Source organism: Asterias amurensis, chromosome 21, assembly GCF_032118995.1.
Source record: "Asterias amurensis chromosome 21, ASM3211899v1".
NCBI classification, from domain to species: domain Eukaryota; kingdom Metazoa; phylum Echinodermata; class Asteroidea; order Forcipulatida; family Asteriidae; genus Asterias; species Asterias amurensis.
This window is the reverse complement of record NC_092668.1, coordinates 13,134,831-13,160,984: the sequence shown is the minus strand read 5'-3', so window position 1 is coordinate 13,160,984 and position 26,154 is coordinate 13,134,831. Positions and strand designations below refer to the sequence as shown.

Here is a 26,154-nt window from a genome sequence, read left to right as displayed (position 1 = left end):
TTATTACCATAATGAAGAGAAACATTTGTGAAATATGATATTAGTTTAGCTCAGATCATGCATGCATGGCATGACCTTTGTGTAGTGCGAACAACATATGGTGTTTTTCCAATATGTTTTTTTTTTCTTTCTAGTCGTACATCGTTCGAGTTTGTATCGTATAGTACATGTCAAACAATAACTCTGTTGCTATATTTTAAATAGAGCTGCCGAAGCAGAAAATAATGATTAACAATTTTTCTGATGAGCAAATAAGCGGGATAACTAAGGTCTCGAAGTCAAGCACTGAAAGCACACAACTTGAGTGACAAGGGTGTTTTGCTTCCATTATTCTCTTGCAACTTCGACGACCAATTGATTTCAAATTTTCAAATGTTTATTATTGTATGCATATGTTGAGATACACCAATGAGAATGGTCTTTGACAATTACCAAAGGTGTCCAGTGTCTTTAAATGGTGAAATAAACTCTTAAAATCAAATAGAAAAGTGAGACTTAATTACAGCCGATCCATAAAGCAGAAAGTCGACAGTTGACATGAAACATTTATTAGACTAGAAATTAATTTATTTTCAATTGAAAGTTGTACCACCGTTATTGAAATCACTCTTCCCTAACTGATTATTTTACCATCTCTAGAAAAATTGTACGGACCTTAACAGATAATTAATGGGGATTTTTTTTATTTTTTACGAAATCGCCGACAAATGTTTCTGTTACCAAGAAAGCACCATGAGGTAAAATGATGGTACAGTGTTGCTTAGATGTCTGGCACTGCATTTCCAACCAAAGGTTTCGAAGAACTGCTATTAATAAAAGAGTCACAAGACCTTCATGGAGCATTGTACTTTCTGGACAGGTGTTTTTTTCATATCAAATGTGGATTTAAAGGGGGCATATCTTTATGTTTGAACTAAACAAGTTCCCTTGCGAAATCTCAAATTTGCCGTTCTGTGTGGACAATAAAAAACATGCTTGTCAAAGAACTAGCATTTCGGAAACACCAAGTCTGGAAACGGTTGATGGGGTTAAACAGTGACCCGACACCCCTCTGACCAACATGATGTATAGTGATGGTAAATATCAGATGCTTGGCACTGGATTTTCAAAGGTTTCAAAAGGACTGGTATTTGGAAGGGAGTCGTCAAAACCAAAACACCAAGGGGAAACCATTTTGGACATTGAACTTTCTGTTTTTGTTATCAACCATTTATATTATGGTGAAAGAGGGCGCATCTTTATGTTTAAACTATTAAAATTCCCCTGTGAAATCTCAAATTTGCGGCCGTTCTTTATGGTCAGTAAAAACACCTGTCGAAGAATTGGTAAAGAGCCATCTTCATACGACAGCAATTTAGCAGAGGTCCCTTGCTTAATTTGAGTATGGTTGTAACGTTTTACAAGTTGCACTTCGTGTGAAAGGACAACTCAGTGTTGGACTGTCCACGGTCCCTTGTGAAATTGTCTCAAATATGCCATCCTTTATGGACAGTATAAACATTATTGTCCTTTGACACGAGGAGTAGTACAATTTAGTAGCCATGTTAAAATTAAGCATGGGACCTTCGTTTTAATGATGTCGTGTGAAATAAATTTTGTGGGGCTTTTAGATGAGTTACCCGGGTGGATATGGGGGGGGGGGGGCTAGAGTGAGGACAGATTATATCCTGTTGACTCATACAGTGTTACTCAGATGTTTGGCACTTGCTTTCCAAAGGTTTCGAAGAACTGGGAAGAGTAAAAACAAAAATAAATCCAAGTCCGGGTTGATGCGATACGGTGACCCGACCCCCCTCATCCAACACGTTCTCCCACACGCTGGTTTGTAATCTCTTCAGCCTTCTCTTCCAAGAACTGGTCAAGACAAAAAGGGGTTCAAGTTGAAATGTAGGGCCTATTTACTCGCTGTCACCATGGCAGAGAAACTCATTGGCATATTTAAATATATGTTTTTTTATAGCATCTCTTTCTGGTAAAGTTTAATGTTTGAAAGTCATTCGTATTTGTTAGTATTACCTATAGGCTACGTTTATTTTCACTCTCAGCCTCGGTTTCATTGTGTTGACTTATACATATGGAGGAAAACCAAAAATGTAACAATTATTTTTGAACATCTAACATTTTCCACTGTATGGTATGGGAGTACCATGGAGTTATCGCAGTACTAAATAGTGGGTGCACCCGTGTGCTACCTGACCGACTACAGACGTGATACCATCGCGTGCTGGGAAAAGTTCTCGTGTCGTGTTATGACCTTCGCTGAGTGTATTAAGGCAAGTTCATGGGCAGGCGCGTGACGTCAGTTCCCCTGACATACAGGAGACCTGAAGACTTTAAAGGTACGGGCACTGCTTGGCGAAATTGCTTCATCCCTAAAAACTCGACTTCGTAAAATGGAAGGGTCCTTTTTGCAACGAGGCTGTTACAGGTGCCGATAAAAGGCAGCAATCACATACAGCATCATACGATCAAAGATTGATATAGGACACTTTCAGGAACCACCAAGTCCATTTGACAACAAAGAATGCGGTTTGCATGGCCAATGTTGGCGTATAGCAAAGATCAGGCACTCACTGGGGATGCTCTAATTTGAAAACCCACCCATGGCAAAAAAACACACAAAAAAAAACCACAAGAGGACGCCCAAAGAAGACCTTGACCACTTGATGGAGGCATAGAGCAATGATGGAGGATACTGGATTCAGATTCGAAGATCTATCAAATGTACAACAGAGAAAGATGGAAGAAATTAAACAAGTAAAGCTCGACCTGATTATGACGTCACGCATGAAGAGCTGCCCCTCCCAACTAAAGCACAGCTACCCATGGACATAAGGTTTTCTTCAAAAGGTTGAATTAAAACATTGAGCTAAAAAACATGGCAGCGGCAGGGCGTTGCCTGATGACGGTCGTTGTCGGTCAGTATTTTCGTAAGAACAGACCCGTCACTGGACACTAATCGATAAAATAATATTATATGACATTTATCTAAAGAACAAACTCTACCTGGAAAGTCGATACACACGGTGTTACCGCAAACCAACATTGATACCTTACCATTCACTGACTCAAATCCCACATCAATAAAGTCCACCACACACTTAACACCAAAGAACAATACAACAATATTTATCTCATCTATCGAGTACATCTCGAGTTAAGCCGGCTTAACTGACCACAAAATAAACACCCATATAAACAAACACATCGTAAGGTGTATGGTGCGATATCGTAACAAGCCTTGGTGGTCACCCGTTCACGTGTACGCCTCCTGAGGTGAAGTATCGAAGTTCCGAAAACAAAATATAAAGCAAAAACAGGTTTTGAAAAGAACATACTCGACCCCGCTGGCCAGTAGCTTCATTTTTGAAAGGGCAAGGGTCCCTTGCTAAATTGTAGCATGGTTGTAAGATTTTTACAAAATGCACCTCGTGTGAAAGGACAGCAATTTTTGGAGTGTCCAGTGTCCCTTGTCAAATCTTTTCCAACAATGCTACATGTTTTTTCGGAGGTCCGGACCTACGACAAAATATGACACTAGCGGAAGTTTTGACCAAGGACGTGGGCTACATCACCGTGTGAAAGGAACCGTTGTTTATTGAACGACGTCCTGGGTGAAAATGCCCATAGAGCGCATGCTATTGTGGGTGCTATCTCGTCCAACTATGGTGATCAGGATTACCAATTCGTCATATCACTCTCATGTCGCACAAGGGTTGTTAATTTTTTTTAACTTTGCAGTGGGATTTAAAGCTCACAAAATCAGTCAAACACGGTGATAACAAATAAACAACCTACGCTCGTAAATTTTGTTGCAAGGGACCCGGCTACATTTTGGCCGTGTGAAAAGGGCTTAACAAGTGAGTACCTTTAGTGTTGTAATGACGTCATTTGCGCGTGTCACTGTACTGCTTAGTTACAGGAGCTCTAGGAAAGCATTGAACTCTGATTGGCTGTTGAGCTTTAAGGCACGACCTTCTCAGGTTTCCTACGAATGTACATGTACATGGGCTGCAAGTACATGAAGTGTTACCACGCTCAGCTTGCTGGATGGGGACCAGTGAGTGGACAGAGCACTAAAAACGTATAAAAACACGGACCAGACATTGTGATAACTTAATGTAACAAAGATCCTGCCATCATGGGGTCTTATGTGATAACAACAGTTTTTCTCTTCTCCCTTTTGGGATGTGGTAAGTTTTTTATTCCTGTATAATCTTTCAAATAATGGAGTAGGCTTTTCATAATTGTTACTATTTCACCAGGAAGTCGATAAGTCATTAGAACTCAGAGTGCAGTTGCATGTTATGCTGTTTTATGCTAAGACAAAAAGGAATGGATGAAATTGGCTGTTGTTGTTGACGTCCATGTTTGCTCATTTTCATCATTGATTGGTTCTAACTTTTCTTTTACCAAGGTACGTCCATGGACCAACTTTGCATGTAGCTATAGTTGGGAGCAATGTAGCCTAAGCAAAATGTGTGTTGTGAAATCTCTCTATTTGGCAGTGTGGTTATTTTTGAAAACCGGTTGATTTGTCTGTCATGCTTTCTCAATTCATGTATTTAATGTTCATGTTTGTCTTTAAGCCCTCGAGACAGACTTTGCTATGGTCGAAACGTCAGGCTATTATTAGACTATTGTTGGTATTGTAGAACAATTATTATTATAGTACATTTATTCGTTCAGCTATCGGGATATAATCTGTAAAGATTGGTCGAAATCCAGATTAAAACAAAACCTATAACTATCGGAGCCAGTACTACTAAGTAGAGCTTTAAACATACGTGCATCTGTTTAAACTATTTTCAAACTCGGTCAAAAAAGACCACAATATGATGATCTAGTCGATCCTTAGATCATGGGTTCAGGGGGTGGGTGAAAAAAGAAAATCACACTCGTGGGGGGGGGGGGGGTGGGGTCAAGTGTCATAATTGATCCGTTTCCCCGAAGTTTGAGAGATTGTGGAAAGAGGCCAAATCTATTGCGCAGCTGTGTTGGTGCATGTTGAATGTCGAAGTTTAACCTTTTTATGGATGATAAAAAAAAAGGTTTCAACCTCGGTACAAGAGAGAGGTATTGTCTTAGAATTATGATGGGGTTTGTTCCGCTATCGTCTCGAGGAACGAACCTCATAGTTCTAGCAGTATTGCCTGGCTGTACTAGGTACATATAAGCTTATTTTGCTTGCATAATTAATCTTTTGTTTTTATAACAAAGAAAATTAGAACTAGTATTTCTTCCTCGTCTACCATGACAACACAAAACTTAAAGACGCAGACGGAGGGATTTTGTTCACAATGGATGCTGGCAGAGTATTGTCCTGCTACTCTCCCATGTTAATTGACCCCCCCCCCCCTCTATAGTCAGTCCAGTCCAGCATGTAGGGTGCTTTTTGATGTCATTATGAGCTGATCAGGGCCCAATTTCAGAACTTTTGTAAAACAAAAGCGTAACAACTTATCCCTTTTCTTGGATTCTCAAATCTGTCTAAAGTAGAATAGTTTGAGGGCCTTACATTGTGCATACATCGTGCCGAGGTTGAGATCCTTCTGTGCATATAGTTTTTGAAAGACAAAAGAACTCCAACCTTGGGTCAGAGTTATTATTTTACAATCCAGGGGCGAGTGTTTATCGCATCTGGCGTTGTCCTGTTCCTTACTTATCAAACTAAAGTATGCCAGAAGGCGTACCAGCTGATAATAATAAGTAAATACTTCAACAGTTGGGTTCGAGGTTATGGAGGAAATTAAAGAAGGAACTACCCAGGGATTCTAACTCTGCCCCCGGAGGCCTTGTTGGTTGGGTATCTGACTCGGCATGGGGGAATTAGGTAATAACTCATTGAGGGGAGACTAACAACCTTCTTTATTATGTAACAAGAACACTCCCTGGAAATCGAGGGGTGGAGAAATTGATATTTAGTGTCCTCGGAGAAAAGCAACAACACCTGAAATTGCTATTCACACGACATCAATCTAACTTGGGTCCCATGCTTAATTTTAGCATCCCAAAAGTCCCCCTTTGCTCAGTGTGATCATAGGGCAACAGTGTACCACAATTTATAACATCTGTCCTTCCTATTATGATCATATGAACGCAGTGAAGGGACTACTACATGTAATTTATAACCCAAATCATTGATTACAGATGATTATCTCTGAACTACATAAATCGTCAAGTAAATATCAGCAGATAGGCACCTTCATGCATGCTTTTAAAAAAGCATGAAGGTGCTCTACTTTTTTGAGAAAATGCTCTCTGTTTGTTGAGAAGTCTATTGTTTGAACGCATAATTTTGTTGTTTTACTGGGCTTCTGTTTACACAAGCTACTCAGTCTGGTTTCCTGAGTTAGGTTTCACAAGGTTGGGGGGCGGGGGGATGGGGGCGACACGAGATACACTCTGCCGATCAGAAACACCAGAGTTCGTGTCCGGAAACCAAAGAGGTGAATTAGTCAACTCTTCGAAATGACATAGGGGTAAAAGCCCTTTAAAAGGTCGTGAAAGTATTTCCTCCATGACCTTTGGTCGAGTCATGTGACTCCCTGTGCCTGTGTTGCACTTCCTTGTATTGTTTCGGTTTTGAACAAATATTGACTTAATTCCAGATGAACCCTGGTCACTTTCCTGCACTCATAACAAACCATGGAGGATCCTGTAAAAAAGTTGGCATTTCTCAAGGCCTTCCTGGTTTGGACAGCTTCGTGGAGCCGCGATCAATAATTTGTTCATTTCAAAATGACATTTGGAGGGAAAAAGCTCGATGTGTCATGGGACTCCCCATATCATGTCAATGTGAATGTGAATGATGACACGGGGTATTCACCGCAATCATAATACGTGAATATTCATGCTGCATTTATACGTAGGTTCAGTGCATGCACGCTCGCTTACACTATTGCATAATTATGCATAAGTGTCCGGAGCGGACAGTATTGCATGGCGGACAAAATTGCATCTGACACCGTCCCCGTGACCACACGGCGCTTAGCAATTGCCGACTTGATTTCAAGACTACTACCCTCTGACCAACCCACGAGGCAGGACCTTCAGAACAGAGCACTAACGGTTTGTTGACGGGCTGTTGACAGTCTGGTGACGGTCGGTTGACGGTCTGTTGACGGTCTATTGACGGTCTGTTGACCTTGGTGCGCTCTTGCTATTTTAAACCATCCAACTATCGTCAATTTACTACACACGTCAACAAAGAACAGCTGTTTTCATTAACAATAACAACCACTCACAACCTTGTTTTTTAATTTATTTACGAATTCCCCCTTGGGAGCGGCCTACGAGTCATTTGTCCATGCCCCTGGCGTTTCATTCCATCCTTTGGGAAGGTATTGGTTTACATTGTGGAAAACCTTGCAAAAGGTTGCGTTGCTTTTGTGAACCTTTAGTGCACGGACGAAAACAAATCCTGTTGTATGCATGGTCTTAACCCCCCCCCCCCGCCCCAGGAAGTAGAACACAGTAAACAATAAAATCCTTTGCCATAGAGTTTTGCGAGTTTTTAAATTACGAATCGAAAGTACCGTCTTATCAAGGGCAAGGGCAACAGGGCATTTCTCCTCGGTAAAAGTCACTATATGAGGAATCTGACACAATTTCTACTCGGGAGCATTTCAAGGGCATCGAGGCAATGACCAAGGGCATGGAGGCACACGCCTCCCGTGAAGTACCAAGCCTGCCCCTTTAAAATAGAAGAAGAAGAAGAGGAAGACGTGTGTTTAAAACCTCATTCATTTGTTATTGCCCTTTTTTCCTTTAGGTCTTTCATTTCGTGCCCGCGGTGCCCACGGGAAGCGACCGTTGGACTTTCCAGGCTCGAAGCGTGACTTTGCCTACCCCGGGAAACTCGGCTTTGAGCACCGTAGAAAGCCCGTGTTCGAGCGACCCGTCACGCCGCGTATGGAGCCAACCCCAACGGAAGTAGTCGAGGTTGACGTAGAGGTTGAATATCCAGACTTGGTGAGGGAGGATGACGTCACGACGACGTTGCGAGAGAACCCGGTCGTCTGCGAGGTCTGCAAGTTTGTCGTTGCTGACCTGCAAAAACTGTTGGGAAACGACTCCTCCAAGGTTAGTCTCTAGACCCATGTACGAGAACCGTAAAAACGTTTCTCGTCTCAACTCAATTACCAGTACCTAACCTTCCATCAAAACGGACTCGTGTTATTCTCTTAAATGCAGTGGACACTATTGGTAATTAATCAAAATAATTATTATCATAAAAGCTTTCTTGATTATAAGTAATGGGGAGAGGTTGACGGTATTAAACATTGTGAGAAACAGCTCCCTCTGAAGTGACGCCCTTTTCGAGAAAGAAGTTATTTTCAACGAATTTGATTTCGAGACTTCAGATTTAGATTTTGAGACCTAAAAATCAAGCATCTGAAAGCACACAACTTCGTGTGACCATGGTGCGCCAAGGGTATATTTTTCTTTCATTACTATCTCGCAGCTTCGATTGAGCTAAAATTTTCACAGTTATGTCACTTTATGCATATCTATGTACGTTGAGATACACCAACTGTGAAGACTAGTCTTTGGCAATAACCAATAGTATCCAGTGTCTTAAAGTACAAGCACCAAGCAGCGGGTACGAGTATTCGCTCGTCCCCAGCGCCATGCTTTAACCAAAGGCGCTGGGATTGGCAAACGTATCATGCAGTGTCATTGGTTTCATAATGCGCAGTCCCATCATGCATCACACTCACACTGCACCATATCTCTATGCACTGTACGCATGACGTACTTCCTGAACAAGAATCTGTTCAAGCAATTAGCCCATCCCAGCGGTCCTGGATAGACTGGCCGCTGGGGCCGAGCGAAGTACGAGTACTGATAATTTTTATAGTACACATACAAAACTGTAATATTCCAGCTCTGATATTGCTTCAATGTTTATTTTTCCCTCTGCAAAATTCTAGATCGTGGCTTTCCTGGATTCACTTTGTGCTGATCTTCCCGCTGAGTACGCCGCCACATGCAAAGAATACGTGGATGGTTGGACACCATACATCATTGACTTCTTGGAGAATTCGGTAAGGGATAAATACATAATGGAAGACTTTCAGGACACCTGGTGGCAGCAGACTTACCAGGTAAAATCCATTGTTTTTAGTAATTTGCGCACGCTCAGAACTACGTAAACAATGGACATTTACCTGGTAAGTCTGCTGCCACCTAGCGTTTCAAAGTCTCCCATAGACTTAATGATTTTCCAATGGAAGTGCCCTTTCCAAAATAAAAAATGGCCTTGCCCTCTCTAACGTCCCAAATGCCGGAAAATTTACTTTCAAAAAAACGTTACAAAATTGGTAAGAAACAAAAATCTTGAAGGTCACAGATATACATAGGACTTCCACGGTCTAATTATGATATAGTAGATAACATCCCTTGAAATATTTATGTCTGAAATTTCATATTTGATGAGAAACAAATAATCTTATTCTGCGTTTTGAATTTATCGCCCAGTGGGCGTTTTATTCATTTTTGTTTTGGCATCGATGCATTAAAATTGTTCGTTTCTATTTATGAAGACCCCAGATGAGATCTGTGCTGAAATCACCCTGTGCACTGCCGGGCAAACTGAGGTGGATAGCCGCCTAGGAATGCACCCCTTCGATCGCTTTGTCAAGTTATTCCGGAGGGTCATCAAGACTCGTGGGGTGGACCAAATCAGTAAGTTCGTTCTTAATAGTTTTGGTTGCAGGAGTCTGGACAATCCACGAAAAGATTTGTAACCTTGTGTCAGTTTAGCTTTTCATGCCTTATTAAATTAAAGTAGTGTTCTATAACACTTTATCATCTCCATTTTGTCATAATTTATACTTTTTCTATATTTTATACTATATATTTATATACATGTTTGTCATTGTTGGCATGGTCTTGGAGGGTACATTGCTTTGCTGAAAGTTTTTTTTTAATACTCTTTGCCTTACCATGGTGGCCCCTGCCAACAACTAGATATTTGTGAAGATTTGAACCAACCATTATTCGCCATTAATTATTCACCATTATCTAAAACCCTTTGTTGTATTTAGTAGACGCAAATGAGTGAAGCGGAAGGAGTAGACCCACAACCCCAATTATTTTGAGTAATTACCAATGGGATACTTTTGGGACGCTTGGTGGCAGCAGACTTACCAGGTAACATCCATTGTTCTCGGTACTGTGCGCATGCTCAGAACTACGTAAACAATAGACATTTACCTGGTAAGTCTGCTGCCACCTAGCGTTCCAAAGTCTTACATTGTCCACTGCCTTTAATGGGCTTTTATCGCACAGCTAGTAGACAACTGGAAGTAATAAAATTGATATTCTGTTTCTTCTTCATGATACAGTGATGAGATACTCCCTTGGTAATGACTACCTATGCCAAGCCTGTGACGAGATTGTCGAAGTTCTGTACACACAGCTGATCACCGATCATGTGTTGGTAAGTGTTCAACGCTTGAGGGCGCCATTAAATAAGCACAGAGCTGTGTATGGATCTTTCCATTTCTAATAAACGAACCGGGCTAAAGAAATGTGATTCAGACTTTGAATGAACTCTTAGCATAACTTATTCACATCGATGGTTGACTGTACATGTAAAGTTCCACACATTCCTCCAAAACACTTACAGTGGTTGGTAACATATCTCAGCATAGATAACTGAAACTGTTAGCTCATTTTTAAGGACCAATTCAGGCCTGATACTTCACAAAAGCAATGCCTTCTTTTGGGCATTACCCTGGTGCCTTAAAATTCTCAAGTAAAAACTTAATATAATTTTTAAGTCATATAGAGTGAACTTTAACCAAGGAGAAAGTGCATCGTGCCCCTCGCCCTTTCAAAAACGAAGTATACTGGCCTTCTTTGAAAATGATTATTGTTTTTCTTTGCAGTGGTAAATTTCAAGATTTTTCTCTCTTTCTTTTCCCGTCTTTTTAGGATGAGGTAACGGCTTTGTTGAAAGAGGTTTGCGGCATGACCCCCGTGGCAGCAGAATGCACTCAGCTAGTTGAGCAATACAGCGCTGAAGTCAAAGCCTTGGCCAAGCAGTACCTCGTAAGTATGGAGCGTCGTAGACTTGATTCAAGTCCCGTTCTCGTGTAAGAAACCGCGCCGAGCTCGCCGTCAAGATGTGGTCTCGACAATGCGGAACAGGTTTGGGAATGCAGAGCATCACAAAACAATAGTTTTTTGGCGGTGGCGCGGGATAAGGACTTGAGTCAAGTCTAGGTGTGTCGTGGCCGAGCGGTAAAGCACACTGGACTCAAGGCTCCGGTGTTTCTGTTCGACTCTTAAAGGAACACGTTGCCTTGGATCGGACGAGTTGGTATATTAAAAGCGTTTGAAACCGTTTGTTATGAAATGCATATGGTTAGAATGATGTTTTAAAAGTAGAATATAATGATCCACACAAGTATCACTCGAAACTGCACGGTTTTCCGTTTACGTCCGTTTACGTCGCGAACTATCACGGTCGGCCATTTATGGGAGTCAAAATTTTGACTCCCATAAATGGCCGACCGTGTTAGTCGACAGGGTAAAAAGAAAACCACGCAATTTCGAGGCATATTTGTGTAGATCATTGTACTCTACTTTTACAATATCTTTCTAACCATATACATTTTACAACAAACGGTTACAGAACGATTTTCAAAGACCAACTCGACCGATCCAAGGCAACGTGTTCCTTTAAAAGAGTCCCGGTATTGGCACTTGTGTCCTTAAGCGAGGAACGACCATTTGAATGCATGTAAAATAACCCAATCGGTTACAGGCAGTGGACACTATTGGTAATTACTCAAAATAATTATTAGCATAAAACCTTACTTGGTGACGAGTAATGGGGAGAGGTTGATGTACAGAACATTGTGAGAAACTGCTTCCTCTGAAGTGCCATAGTTTTCGAGAAAGAAGTGATTTTCCACGAATTTGATTTCGAGACCTCAGATTTAGAACTTGAGGTCTCGAAATCAACCATCTAAACGCACACAACTTCGTGTGACAAGTGCGTTTGTTTCTCTCATTATTATCTCGCAAGTTCGATGACCTATTGAGCTCAAATTTTCACAGGTTTGTTATTTTATGCATATGTGGAGATACACCAAGAGAGAAGACTGGTCTTTGACAATTACCAAAAGTGTCCACTGCCTTTAAGAGCACCGGGCTCAAACACCGGTGTTTCTGGTCAGCAGAGTGTGTGTTCAAGTCCCGGTCCTGACACATGTGTTAAAGCAACAATGAGTTCTGTGTCGTAGCCGAGCTGTCAAGCACACTGAACTCTAGCCTTTTTTCAAGGTGTTCGTGGCTTGGACAGCTTAATGGAGCCGCAATCCCAAGCGATTGGAAGGGAAGACCACGTGCGTGAGTCCAGTGGCAAAGCCACGAGGGCGCTATTTACAAATTTGTGTTAATAATACAAGAAAAGAAGCTATTTAACGTCAATTATTCATAATTTGTTTGCTGAACGAATAACCATTCCAAAGTGCAAACTTTCCCCAAAACATTTGATAAAAGAATCAAAAGAAGACAGGGGCCAACATACATCATTGCAGTACTACAATATCCTACAATTGACTTACTGACTTTCGCCAGTAACCGCTGTCGGTTATGGCAAAAGCAAAATAGTAGGAACATTATTACCCAGACGCTAGACCTATTGACAGTTAAGGACACACTCTTCGAAGGTTTGTCTCCTATATTCATTTTAAAAATTAAGCCACTCGTCGTTTCCTTTTTCTTGAATAGAACAACCAGACATGCGTAGCCATTGGCCTTTGTCCCGGTTTTGAAGTGGACCCACTGGACTCCTTGAGCGGAATCTTCGACGACATCCTCCCAGACATGGATTTATTTAAACACGGTCGGTTCAGACCCCGTCCCCGACCCCGTCCGGACAGCGAGCCAGCACCTAGAGATCACCCCCACCGTGAGCACGATCGGAACAGCACCCACCGTGAGCATGATCGGAACAGCACCCATGGTGCATTTCACCACAACCACCAATGGTACAACTACGGCAGACACCATGGACACGGTCCCGTCAGTAGACCCCGCCCTTCTGTCACAAGGTGGTGGCTCCCGGGCTCAATGCGCCCCGTCTGGCCACGCCCATCTCACTGGGGAGGTCATCACTCCAGACCCAGTCGACCACTAGACCCCATGTCTCCAACGCAGAAACCCACCAAACCTTCCGAACCGATGCCCGAACCGGAAACCCCTCGCCCAACCTTGCCCTTTGTCCCCAACCCGAAAGTCATCCACCCCAAGAAACCATATCCACCAAAGAAACCATCCACAGCACGGACACACCCGCACCAAATGGCAGGTAAACATCATCAATGGGTGACTTTTGAACGCTAGGTGGCAGCAAACTTACCGGGTAATTTTTACATTGTTTTTGTGAGTCTGAGCATGCTCACATTTCTAAGAACAAGGGATATACCTGGTAAGTCTGCTGCCACCTTGTGTCACCAAAAAGTCTCTTTGTGCAACAAGGTTGTTGTTCCTTACTCATTATTCTCTTTCAACTTTGATGACCAATTGAGTCAAAAATGTTCAAAGATTATCCTTATGTTGGGATACACCTAGTGAGAATACTAGTTTTTGTCAATTATCAAAGGTGTCCAGAGCCTTTAAATGACAATGAATGCGCCTGAGAATTTAGCCTCAATACTTTTTCCCGATCTCTTTTAAAGTTCCATTTCAGCCTGCTTAGTATAGATGATGTGACCTCTGACGTCACACGAAAACCATAACATGATTCGCGCGCATACCGCCGGGCAAACCTTTGTGTTTTGGCAGCCAGCTAGAAAGTGTACGCAATCTTACTATGACTACGCAACTCAGTGCCCGGCGAAATATGACGTATTTCTAGTGTTTTGTCAACAAAGGGCGGTTTGAATGTAAACATAGGTCACATCGTCTATTCTTTGTATGTGGAACGTAGATTGTGTAACGTTAATCACACGGGAGAGTTCACATAATAGTACTTAACCACAAGAATCTCGGAATTTGGCATGCATGTATACAGCTCTTAATATGCACAATATTTGCATGACTCACACCATGCAAACTATAAAATAACATCAAAGACACAATCAGCTTTATAAAGGTTTAGATAGCAATACCATTATGTAGAAGAAAACTAAGAAGAAAAATATAGGGGTAAACAATTATGCATGTGGCGGATGGGGTTCTCAATAAGCATTGCTTGTTTGGTAAGAACCCCCAGGAACAGACAACAACGTTTAGTGAACAGTTGTATTTGTTAACAATATTGAATAAGGGAACAAACAATTACCAGACATAGTCCAATTTAAACCCAAAAGGCAGTTAAATTTTCTACTTACACACTAATTTTCACTCAATAGGGAGTCCCATAATCCTTACGTTTGAAGGAATTAAAGGAACACATTGCCTTGGATCGGTCGAGTTGGTCTTTGAAAAGCGTTTGTAACCGTTTTTTATAAAATGCATATGGGTAGAAAGATGTTGTAAAAGTAGAATACAATGATCACACAAACATGCCTCAAAATTGCGTGTTTTTTTTTTTACCTCGTGGACTAACACGTCGGCCATTTATGGGGGTCAAAATTTTGACTCCCATAAATGGCCGACCATGTTAGTTCGCACAGTAGAAGGAAAACCACGCAATTTCGAGGCAAACTTGTGTGGATCATTGTATTCTACTTTTGAAACATCTTTCCAACCATATGCAATATATAAAAAACGGTTACAAACGCTTTTGTTTTGACCAACTCGTCCGATCCAAGGCAGTGTTAATAGTAGCATCATGAATACCAAAACCTAGGACCTTCATGCCAGACAGTTCTATAAGAAAGTTTCGTACGGGCAAATGATTGATAACATTCTACATGTATACATAAAACTTACCGCCGCCATCTTTTCCCGCTGCGACTGTTCCCTTTATCGGAAATGTATCCCATATCTCTTCCCCAGAAGCCTGAATCCATATATTAACATGTTCCTTATTGTGATGTTTGCCAAGCCAGATTTTTGCCGATATGCACCTCCTACTAACATTGCGAGGTTACTGTGCACCTCACCAATGGTTCGGAGATCTGTGGTTATCAACACAGTCAATACCGGTAAGTTGAATGCCTAAACCTACACGAGTGAATAACTAGCGCCCTCTCTTGATCCAATATTGCCTTCTTACTTTGTATTTTTTTTAATAGACTTATTGTTACTTCACTTAATCTAGCCAGGGGTCGATTTCACAAAGAGTTAGGACAAGTCCTAATGTAAGACTAGTATAGTCCTATGAGATATTACAAGTTTCAGGTTAGTCCCAAGTTAGGAAGAGTAACTCGTCCTAACTCGAGATAAGACTAGCCTTAGTTCTCTGTGAAATAAGACTAGCCTTAGTTCTTCGGAAATCCACCTCTCAGAACATTTTTGATCTAAACCGCACCAGAGTTTCGGCAATGATGTCTCTACAGCCTGAACATCTGACGTCATACTTTGAGGCTCGTGAATAACACCAGAGACCGGCATCAAAAACTGGCGTGTGTGTTAACCTTTGACCTCATTATTTTCTCATAGAGATACGCAGTCAAATTCTATTGCGGACTTGACAGTAGTGTCCCGTTGGGCATAACGGGTGCACGTTTAGCCAATATCATTGTATCCAATGGAATCACTGGATCTAGCGGCAGGAACCTGTCTTTATCCTTGCGGAAAATGACCAGTGCCTTGAAATAAATAATTTTAAACTGACTTATTTATAGCTCCATGCTATTGTTTTTGTAGGCGATCTGGACAACGGGTTCCCATATGATGTCGAAGGAGATCTTGAACCCGAGGTAAATAAAAAAATGTAACAATGTGACCTTCATTATTGTTCAAAATACTTGTCTCAAATCGGCCGCGAGTGCCACTAGAAGGTGTTAAAAAAAAAAAAAAAAAAAAGAATCACGTCCCAAGTTTGAATTTTGTTTCAGTTTTAATTTTAACATAATATTATGATTAATCAAAATTGAAATTGTGGTTCTTTCAAAAAAAAAAAAAAAAATCCATTTAGCCTACATGGTGGTGTTTCCAATAATATGAATATGAATATAAGCACATTTTTATATGAAAGTAGATTCGAGTTGTGTGAAAAAAAACTAGTTATTGTCTTTGTTCGAGCTGTTTTCTCGTTTTCGCAATACGCTTAACGCGCACAGACCACCATAGTAATGCTCTTTTACGTTTTATTTAAAGAAAGTGGACACTATTGGTATTTACTCAAAATAATTATTAGCAGAAAACCTTACTTAAATAAAACATTGTGAGAAACGGCTCCCTCTGAAGTGACGTAGTTTTGGAGAGAGAAATAAATTTCCACGAGATTTCGATACCTCAAGTTTAGAACTTGAGTTCTCGAAATCAAGCATCTGAAAGCACACAACTTCGTGTGACAAGGGTGTTTTTTTCTTTCATAGTTATCTCGCAACTCCGGCAGTTGGGATGAGTTACTGGTCGTAACTTAGGACTGGTCATATCTCTTATTGCCTAGGACTAGTCCTAAGTTAGGACTACCTTTGTGAAATCCACCCCTGATCAATGTGTAATTGTTGTTGTGTTATAATTTCAGGTGAAGAACAACTGGCAGTGTGACTCGTGCACATACGGTGTTGATCTGCTCCAAAGCTACCTGTTGGAACGTGCGGTAAGAAACTTAACTCTCATGCTCCTTCGCTTCGACATCAACAAAATCAAAGACACAATTATTATCTGGTATCATCCATGTTTTAATTCTTTAGCATGGGGAAATGACCATGGTTCAGGCCCTCTTTAGTAGTTACAGCATGGAGGTAGACCTACATGGTTACAGCCAGGTAAATGTTACCTGAAATGGTTTCTGAAGTTGAAGTTACTCTTTTGCAAGAATGAGCAAACCTCGGAATGTAAGCAATAATGCACCGGTATTTCTTTTAACCTCACGACCGTTAAAATTCGAAGTTGCCACCGATGGCTAGTTTGCGCGTTTCTCTGTTTGATTTAAGTACTATTTGAATATATGAATAAATAATAATGCTATTCTTCTGCTCTCTGTGATGATTCAGGGATCGTTCGAGGAGAAGCTGATGAGAGTAGCCAATAGTATCTGCCACAAACTCCCACCAACTACTGTTGCTGAGGTAAAGTTCATTTCTAGTTATTTACATAGGCCTACAATTCCTTTAACTGATAAGTCTGCTGCCACCTAGCGGTCAAAAGTATCGCTCAGTAATATTTTTGCATTCATGATGGACAGAATTCCCTGGGACACCTGAAAGTAAAATGGAAAACGATTATTATAGTTTCTTTTATTGACACTCCTGTGATCTCTCTATTTTTAAGTGATTATTTATTGATTTGATTTCCCACAGTGCAAGACTGAGGTAGCCGGCATGTTGAACGGACTGGTGCTGAAGGTGATTGACAGCTACGTCAAACCAGACGAAGTTTGCCCCCTCCTCAATCTCTGCTAGAGATGGTCGTTGTTTGTTTCCGGCGAGCTCCAAAATAAATCAATATTTTAAATATTTTTTTTTAGAGGAAAGTCGAATTTTGTGTTGTGTGTGAAATGATTTTGTAACCGCATTTTGCTCATTTCATGGATTGATTAATGTTATAGTTTACCTTTAATTCGCTGTAACTTAAGCAATACTTGGTAGAGAAAGAAAAACAACTATTGAATGTAATTTTTTACAGGACGGATACTGCTCGAAACTTCTACCAAAAAGAAACTATGCACGCTTTTGTACCACACGTACAGTACATGTACATTGATTTTCGGAAGACGTGTACATCAAGAGAGAGAGGGCGCCCTTTCACCATTCTAAAAAAAAAAACCACCCAAAATCCAGACATACAATTATGTGTCTGTGAGGATGCTCAATTTAATTGTTCAGATTTTATATGACAGTGAGTTACAAAAACCATGAGCGTTTATTTAGTATATCATATCTTGAAGACTTCCAGATCTATAAAGAGGGCGCCCTCTTCTATAATAACCGGACCGGTCTTTGAAAAAATACGTTCATTATATTTGTTATTATAACTATGCACTTCTTTTGTACTAGATATCTTTTTTAAAGACGTTTAAAAAAAAATATAAATCCATACTTTCAATCGTTAGCAGAGAACAAAACAGTCAAAACCATTTAAGAATTGGAGGCTTAGTAAACGTGTTGTGACGTTATCATTCTGCCACAACTTGTGGAAGTAACATTATTTTCATTCATTGTTGACATCAATAAAAATAATTTGCAAACAAAACATTTGATTAACGTACACAAGCTATATTGCCCCCTCAATGCTTCATTTTTTTCTCCGTAGCAAAGATAAGTGACATGGGCCCAATTCCATAAAGTGCTTAGCAGAAAACCTTGCTTAGCAATTTCTTTCGCTGAGGAAAAATTAGTTGGGTGGCACCAATGTATTGTAAACCGTATCGACTTTCGGCTGGTAGGCTAACCTGTGTTTTCAGGTAAACAAGATACTTAATCTATGGCTTAGTACTTTTTGTGATTTCAAGCTTAGTTCATGCACAGAGCAAAAACATCGTTTGTCATTTTATTTTACTAAGCAAAAAGGACAAGGGCACCAGTGACACCAATGTTGATCATTTGGAGTATTGGCTGGTATTCGGTTCCAGCTAAGCACTTAAATTCTGTGCTTAACACATTTTTATGACCACTGGCTTTATAAAGTTGAGCAGCATAGAACATTGTGTTAGTAACTTGGCTTTTCATGAAGTATTATCTCTAAACACAATTTTTTTGTATTTTTTGATATACCCCAATTTTATATTAAAATGTATTACATCACCATGGAATAATCGAGTTTATTGTGTGTATTTATTCAGTGTTATAATAGTTCTCGGGAGGGATGTTTTCGGCGAGGAGATCGGGGATTGAGGTTGTCAGTTGGGGAGTAGCTTTAGTAGACGTATGCCTATGTTCTTGTTACTAAATGACAATTATACCAACCAACGGCTAGAGAAGGAGGTTGTCAGTCAGGTAGTAGCTTTGTTAACGTAGGCCTACATGTTCTAGTTGCTATAATGGCAATCAAAATAATAACCAGCTAGGGAAGGAGGTTGTCAGTTGGGAAGTAGCTCTGTAAAACGGAGGCCTAAATGTTCTTGATGTTACTAAATGACAATTAAAATAATCAACAGATGCTTCAAGAGTCTTTGTTTAATCAATTTATTCAGATGAAGATCAAATCAATTCTTTCTACAACCCCCAAAATCCTTTTAAAATTAACCCATTCAGTTTCTCTTGAAGATACATCTACTGTACATCTACTATAAATCATGGCACCAATCATCTGGGAGTTTTGTGCAGAGAGCTGTCGGAGAGAAAAACAAAATGTACAACGGGTAATTTCGATCCCAGTATCCTGCTCAATCTTCAAAATTTTACCACCAGAGGATTGCCAGCTTCAAGGGCTTTCCTCTCGTACAAAACTTAATGGTCTGACGATTTTTAAGGCGGGTCCAGATGCGACGGCGCGAGCAGGCACCCATTAGAAATTGACGTACACTGTGCGTGTATACAGCGTATACAAAGACACGGCGCAGTCAGGGTTCCAACCAACAATAAGGGGGTCTTTCAAAAAATAGGCCGGACAATTAAAAACCTTCAGCTACGCTCTGGAATAACTCTGTAACAAAAAATGCTAGGGAGATGCAGTTTGTACCTTAGTCATGCTGGCATAGTCCTGTGTCCATTTCTTAAAGGTTTAGGGCGACTTGCACACTTCTTGATAGAAAAAAGCTCAAGTAGGCGGGGTTGCTCACAGACGATTTCAACAGCCTCCACTATGGGAGTTTTGTGCACAGAGCTGTCGGAGAGAAAAACAAAATGTACAACGGGTAATTTCGATCCCAGTATCCTGCTCAATCTTCAAAATTTTACCACCACAGGATTGCCATGTTCAAGGGCTTTCCTCTCGTACCAAACTTAAAGCTCTGACGATTTTTAAGGTGGGGCCAGATGCGACGGCGCGAGCAGGCACCCACTAGAAATTGACGTACACTGTGCGTGTATACAGCGTATACAAAGACACGGCGCAGTCAGGGTTCCAACCGACATTAAGGGGTCATTGAAAAAAATAGGCCGGACAATTAAAAACTTTCAGCTACGCTCTGGAATAACTCTGCAACCAAAAATGTTAGGGAGATGCAGTTTGTACCTTAGTCATGCTGGCATATTCCTGCGTCCATTTTCTAAAGGTTTAGGGCGACTTGCACACTTCTTGATAGGAAAAACCTCAAGTAGGCGGGGTTGCTCATAAACGATTTCAACAGCCTCTACTATGGGAGTTTTGCGCACAGAGCTGTCGGAGAGAAAAACAAAATGTACAACGGATAATTTCGATCCCAGTATCCTGCTCAATCTTCTAAATTTTACCACCACAGGATTGCCATGTTCAAGGGCTTTCCTCTCGTACCAAACTTAAAGCTCTGACGATTTTTAAGGTGGGGCCAGATGCGACGGCGCGAGCAGGCACCCACTAGAAATTGACGTACACTGTGCGTGTATACAGCGTATACAAAGACACGGCGCAGTCAGGGTTCCAACCGACAATAAGGGGGTCATTGAAAAAAATAGGCCGGACAATTAAAAACTTTCAGCTACGCTCTGGAATAACTCTGCAACCAAAAATGCTAGGGAGATGCAGTTTGTACCTTAGTCATGCTGGTATATTCCTGCGTCCATTTCTTAAAAGTTTAGGACGACTTGCACACTTCTTGATAGGATAAACCTCAAGTAGGCGGGGTTGCTCAGAAACGATTTCAACAGCCTCCACTATGGGAGTTTTGCGCACAGAGCTGTCGGAGAGAAAAACAAAATGTACAACGGATAATTTCGATCCCAGTATCCTGCTCAATCTTCTAAATTTTACCACCACAGGATTGCCATGTTCAAGGGCTTTCCTCTCGTACCAAACTTAAAGCTCTGACGATTTTTAAGGTGGGGCCAGATGCGACGGCGCGAGCAGGCACCCACTAGAAATTGACGTACACTGTGCGTGTATACAGCGTATACAAAGACACGGCGCAGTCAGGGTTCCAACCGACAATAAGGGGGTCATTGAAAAAAATAGGCCGGACAATTAAAAACTTTCAGCTACGCTCTGGAATAACTCTGCAACCAAAAATGCTAGGGAGATGCAGTTTGTACCTTAGTCATGCTGACATATTCCTGCGTCCATTTTTTATAGGTTGAAGGCGACTTGCACACTTCTTGATAGGAAAAACCTCAAGTAGGCGGGGTTGCTTAGAAACGATTTCAACAGCCTCCACTATGGGAGTTTTGCGCACAGAGCTGTCGGAGAGAAAAACAAATTATACAACGGGTAATTTCGATCCCAGTATCCTGCTCAATCTTCAAAATTTTACCACCACAAGATTGCCATGTTCAAGGTCTTTCCTCTCGTACCAAACTTAAAGCTCTGACGATTTTTAAGGTGGGGCAAGAAGCGACGGCGCGAGCAGGCACCCACTAGAAATTGACGTACACTGTGCGTGTATACAGCGTATACAAAGACACGGCGCAGTCAGGGTTCCAACCGACAATAAGGGGGTCATTGAAAAAAATAGGCCGGACAATTAAAAACTTTCAGCTACGCTCTCGAATAACTCTGCAACCAAAAATGCTAGGGAGATGCAGTTTGTACCTTAGTCATGCTGGCATATTCCTGCGTCCATTTCTACAAGGTTTAGGGTGACTTGCACATTTCTTGATAGGAAAAACCTCAAGTAGGCGGGGTTGCTCAGAAACGATTTCAACAGCCTCCACTATGGGAGTTTTGCGCACAGAGCTGTCGGTGAGAAAAACAAAATGTACAACGGGTAATTTCGATCCCAGTATCCTGCTCAATCTTCAAAATTTTACCACCACAGGATTGCCATGTTCAAGGTCTTTCCTCTCGTACCAAACTTAAAGCTCTGACGATTTTTAAGGTTGGGCCAGATGCGACGGCGCGAGCAGGCACCCACTAGAAATTGACGTACACTGTGCGTGTATACAGCGTATACAAAGACACGGCGCAGTCAGGGTTCCAACCGACAATAAGGGGGTCATTGAAAAAAATAGGCCGGACAATTAAAAACTTTCAGCTACGCTCTGGAATAACTCTGCAACCAAAAATGCTAGGGAGATGCAGTTTGTACCTTAGTCATGGTGGCATATTCCTGCGTCCATTTCTACAAGGTTTAGGGTGACTTGCACATTTCTTGATAGGAAAAACCTCAAGTAAGCGGGGTTGCTCAGAAACGATTTCAACAGCCTCCACTATGGGAGTTTTGCGCACAGAGCTGTCGGAGAGAAAAACAAAATGTACAACGGGTAATGTCGATCCCAGTATCCTGCTCAATCTTCAAAATTTTACCACCACAGGATTGCCATGTTCAAGGGCTTTCCTCTCTTACCAAGCTTAGAGCTTTGACGATTTTTAAGGTGGGGCCAGATGCGACGGCGCGAGCAGGCACCCACTAGAAATTGACGTACACTGTGCGTGTATACAGCGTATACAAAGACACGGCGCAGTCAGGGTTCAAACCGACAATAAGGGGGTCATTGAAAAAAATAGGCCGGACAATTAAAAACTTTCAGCTACGCTCTGGAATAACTCTGCAACCAAAAAATGCTAGGGAGATGCAGTTTGTACCTTAGTCATGCTGGCATATTCCTGCGTCCATTTCTTAAAGGTTTAGGGCGACCTGCACACTTCTTGATAGGAAAAACCTCAAGTAGGCAGGGTTGCTCAGAAACGATTTCAACAGCCTCCACTATGGGAGTTTTGCGCACAGAGCTGTCGGAGAGAAAAACAAAATGTACAACGGGTAATTTCGATCCCAGTATCCTGCGCAATCTTCAAAATTTTACCACCACAGGATTGCCATGTTCAAGGGCTTTCCTCTCGTACCAAACTTAAAGCTCTGACGATTTTTAAGGTGGGGCCAGATGCGACGGCGCGAGCAGGCACCCACTAGAAATTGACGTACACTGTGCGTGTATACAGCGTATACAAAGACACGGCGCAGTCAGGGTTCCAACCGACAATAAGGGGGTCATTGAAAAAAATAGGCCGGACAATTAAAAACTTTCAGCTACGCTCTGGAATAACTCTGCAACCAAAAATGCTAGGGAGATGCAGTTTGTACCTTAGTCATGCTGGCATATTCCTGCGTCCATTTCTCAAAGGTTTAGGGCGACTTGCACACTTCTAGATAGGAAAAACCTCAAGTAGGCGGGGTTGCTCAGAAACGATTTCAACAGCCTCCACTATGGGAGTTTTGCGCACAGAGCTGTCGGAGAGAAAAACAAAATGTACAACGGGTAATTTCGATCCCAGTATCCTGCTCAATCTTCAAAATTTTACCACCACAGGATTGCCATGTTCAAGGGCTTTCCTCTCGTACCAAACTTAAAGCTCTGACGATTTTTAAGGTGGGGCCAGATGCGACGGCGCGAGCAGGCACCCACTAGAAATTGACGTACACTGTGCGTGTATACAGCGTATACAAAGACACGGCGCAGTCAGGGTTCCAACCGACAATAAGGGGGTCATTGAAAAAAATAGGCCGGACAATTAAAAACTTTCAGCTACGCTCTGGAATAACTCTGCAACCAAAAATGCTAGGGAGATGCAGTTTGTACCTTAGTCATGCTGGCATATTCCTGCGTCCATTTCTACAAGGTTTAGGGCGACTTGCACACTTCTTGATAGGAAAAACCTCAAGTAGGTGGGGTTGCTCAGAAACGATTTCAACAGCCTCCACTATGGGAGTTTTGCGCACAGAGCTGTCGGAGAGAAAAACAAAATGTACAACGGGTAATTTCGATCCCAGTATCCTGCTCAATCTTCAAAATTTTACCACCACAGGATTGCCATGTTCAAGGTCTTTCCTCTCGTACCAAACTTAAAGCTCTGACGATTTTTAAGGTGGGGCCAGATGCGACGGCGCGAGCAGGCACCCACTAGAAATTGACGTACACTGTGCGTGTATACAGCGTATACAAAGACACGGCGCAGTCAGGGTTCCAACCGACAATAAGGGGGTCATTGAAAAAAATAGGCCGGACAATTAAAAACTTTCAGCTACGCTCTGGAATAACTCTGCAACCAAAAATGCTAGGGAGATGCAGTTTGTACCTTAGTCATGCTGGCATATTCCTGCGTCCATTTCTACAAGGTTTAGGGCGACTTGCACACTTCTTGATAGGAAAAACCTCAAGTAGGTGGGGTTGCTCAGAAACGATTTCAACAGCCTCCACTATGGGAGTTTTGCGCACAGAGCTGTCGGAGAGAAAAACAAAATGTACAACGGGTAACTTCGATCCCAGTATCCTGCTCAATCTTCAAAATTTTACCACCACAAGATTGCCATGTTCAAGGGCTTTCCTCTCCCACCAAACTTAAAGCTTTGACGAATTTTAAGGTGGGGCCAGATGCGACGGCGCGAGCAGGCACCCACTAGAATTTGACGTACACTGTGCGTGTATACAGCGTATACAAAGACACGGCGCAGTCAGGGTTCCAACCGACAATAAGGGGGTCATTGAAAAAAATAGGCCGGACAATTAAAAACTTTCAGCTACGCTCTGGAATAACTCTGCAACCAAAAATGCTAGGGAGATGCAGTTTGTACCTTAGTCATGCTGGCATATTCCTGCGTCCATTTTTTAAAGGTTTAGGGCGACTTGCACACTTCTTGATAGGAAAAACCTCAAGTAGGTGGGGTTGCTCAGAAACGATTTCAACAGCCTCCACTATGGGAGTTTTGCGCACAGAGCTGTCGGAGAGAAAAACAAAATGTACAACGGGTAACTTCGATCCCAGTATCCTGCTCAATCTTCAAAATTTTACCACCACAGGATTGCCATGTTCAAGGGCTTTCCTCTCGTACCAAACTTAAAGCTCTGACGATTTTTAAGGTGGGGCCAGATGCGACGGCGCGAGCAGGCACCCACTAGAAATTGACGTACACTGTGCGTGTATACAGCGTATACAAAGACACGGCGCAGTCAGGGTTCCAACCGACAATAAGGGGGTCATTGAAAAAAATAGGCCGGACAATTAAAAACTTTCAGCTACGCTCTGGAATAACTCTGCAACCAAAAATGCTAGGGAGATGCAGTTTGTACCTTAGTCATGCTGGCATATTCCAGCGTCCATTTCTCAAAGGTTTAGGGCGACTTGCACACTTCTTGATAGGAAAAACCTCAAGTAGGCGGGGTTGCTCAGAAACGATTTCAACAGCCTCCACTATGGGAGTTTTGCGCACAGAGCTGTCGGAGAGAAAAACAAAATGTACAACGGGTAATTTCGATCCCAGTATCCTGCTCAATCTTCAAAATTTTACCACCACAGGATTGCCATGTTCAAGGGCTTTCCTCTCGTACCAAACTTAAAGCTCTGACGATTTTTAAGGTGGGGCCAGATGCGACGGCGCGAGCAGGCACCCACTAGAAATTGACGTACCCTGTGCGTGTATACAGCGTATACAAAGACACGGCGCAGTCAGGGTTCCAACCGACAATAAGGGGGTCATTGAAAAAAATAGGCCGGACAATTAAAAACTTTCAGCTACGCTCTGGAATAACTCTGCAACCAAAAATGCTAGGGAGATGCAGTTTGTACCTTAGTCATGCTGACATATTCCTGCGTCCATATTTTATAGGTTTAGGGCGACTTGCACACTTCTTGATAGGAAAAACCTCAAGTAGCCGGGGTTGCTTAGAAACGATTTCAACAGCCTCCACTATGGGAGTTTTGCGCACAGAGCTGTCGGAGAGAAAAACAAATTATACAACGGGTAATTTCGATCCCAGTATCCTGCTCAATCTTCAAAATTTTACCACCACAAGATTGCCATGTTCAAGGGCTTTCCTCTCGTACCAAACTTAAAAAAATTCTAGGGGGATGCAGTTTGTACCTTAGTCATGCTGGCATATTCCTGCGTCCATTTTTTAAAGGTTTAGGGCGACTTGCACACTTCTTGATAGGAAAAACCTCAAGTAGGCGGGGTTGTTCAGAAACGATTTCAACAGCCTCCACTATGGGAGTTTTGCGCACAGAGCTGTCGGAGAGAAAAACAAAATGTACAACAGGTAATTTCGATCCCAGTATCCTGCTCAATCT

The 26,154-nt window shown here is 41.9% G+C and overlaps 1 protein-coding gene across 1 annotated transcript; it reads left to right on the top strand.

Moving 5' to 3' along the window:
• The first annotated feature begins 4,037 nt into the window (after positions 1–4,037).
• LOC139953026 (uncharacterized) lies at positions 4,038–19,186 on the top strand. The gene is made up of 12 exons (XM_071952416.1): positions 4,038–4,193; positions 7,775–8,085; positions 8,937–9,050; positions 9,549–9,690; positions 10,353–10,447; positions 10,945–11,061; positions 12,751–13,330; positions 15,018–15,113; positions 15,778–15,830; positions 16,604–16,678; positions 17,076–17,150; positions 17,382–19,186. Exons 1-12 carry the CDS (start codon positions 4,142–4,144, stop codon positions 17,481–17,483), a joined length of 1,812 nt encoding a protein of 603 aa, XP_071808517.1. The 5' UTR covers positions 4,038–4,141; the 3' UTR covers positions 17,484–19,186.
• The last annotated feature ends 6,968 nt before the right edge of the window (positions 19,187–26,154 follow it).

Coding starts and splice junctions, on each gene's coding strand:
- LOC139953026 (XM_071952416.1), top strand. CDS start 4,142: ATGGGGTCTTATGTGATAACAACAGTTTTTCTCTTCTCCCTTTTGGGA. Junction 9,691..10,352: donor TCGTGGGGTGGACCAAATCA/GTAAGTTCGTTC, acceptor TTCATGATACAG/TGATGAGATACTCCCTTGGT. Junction 16,679..17,075: donor GCTACCTGTTGGAACGTGCG/GTAAGAAACTTA, acceptor GTGATGATTCAG/GGATCGTTCGAGGAGAAGCT.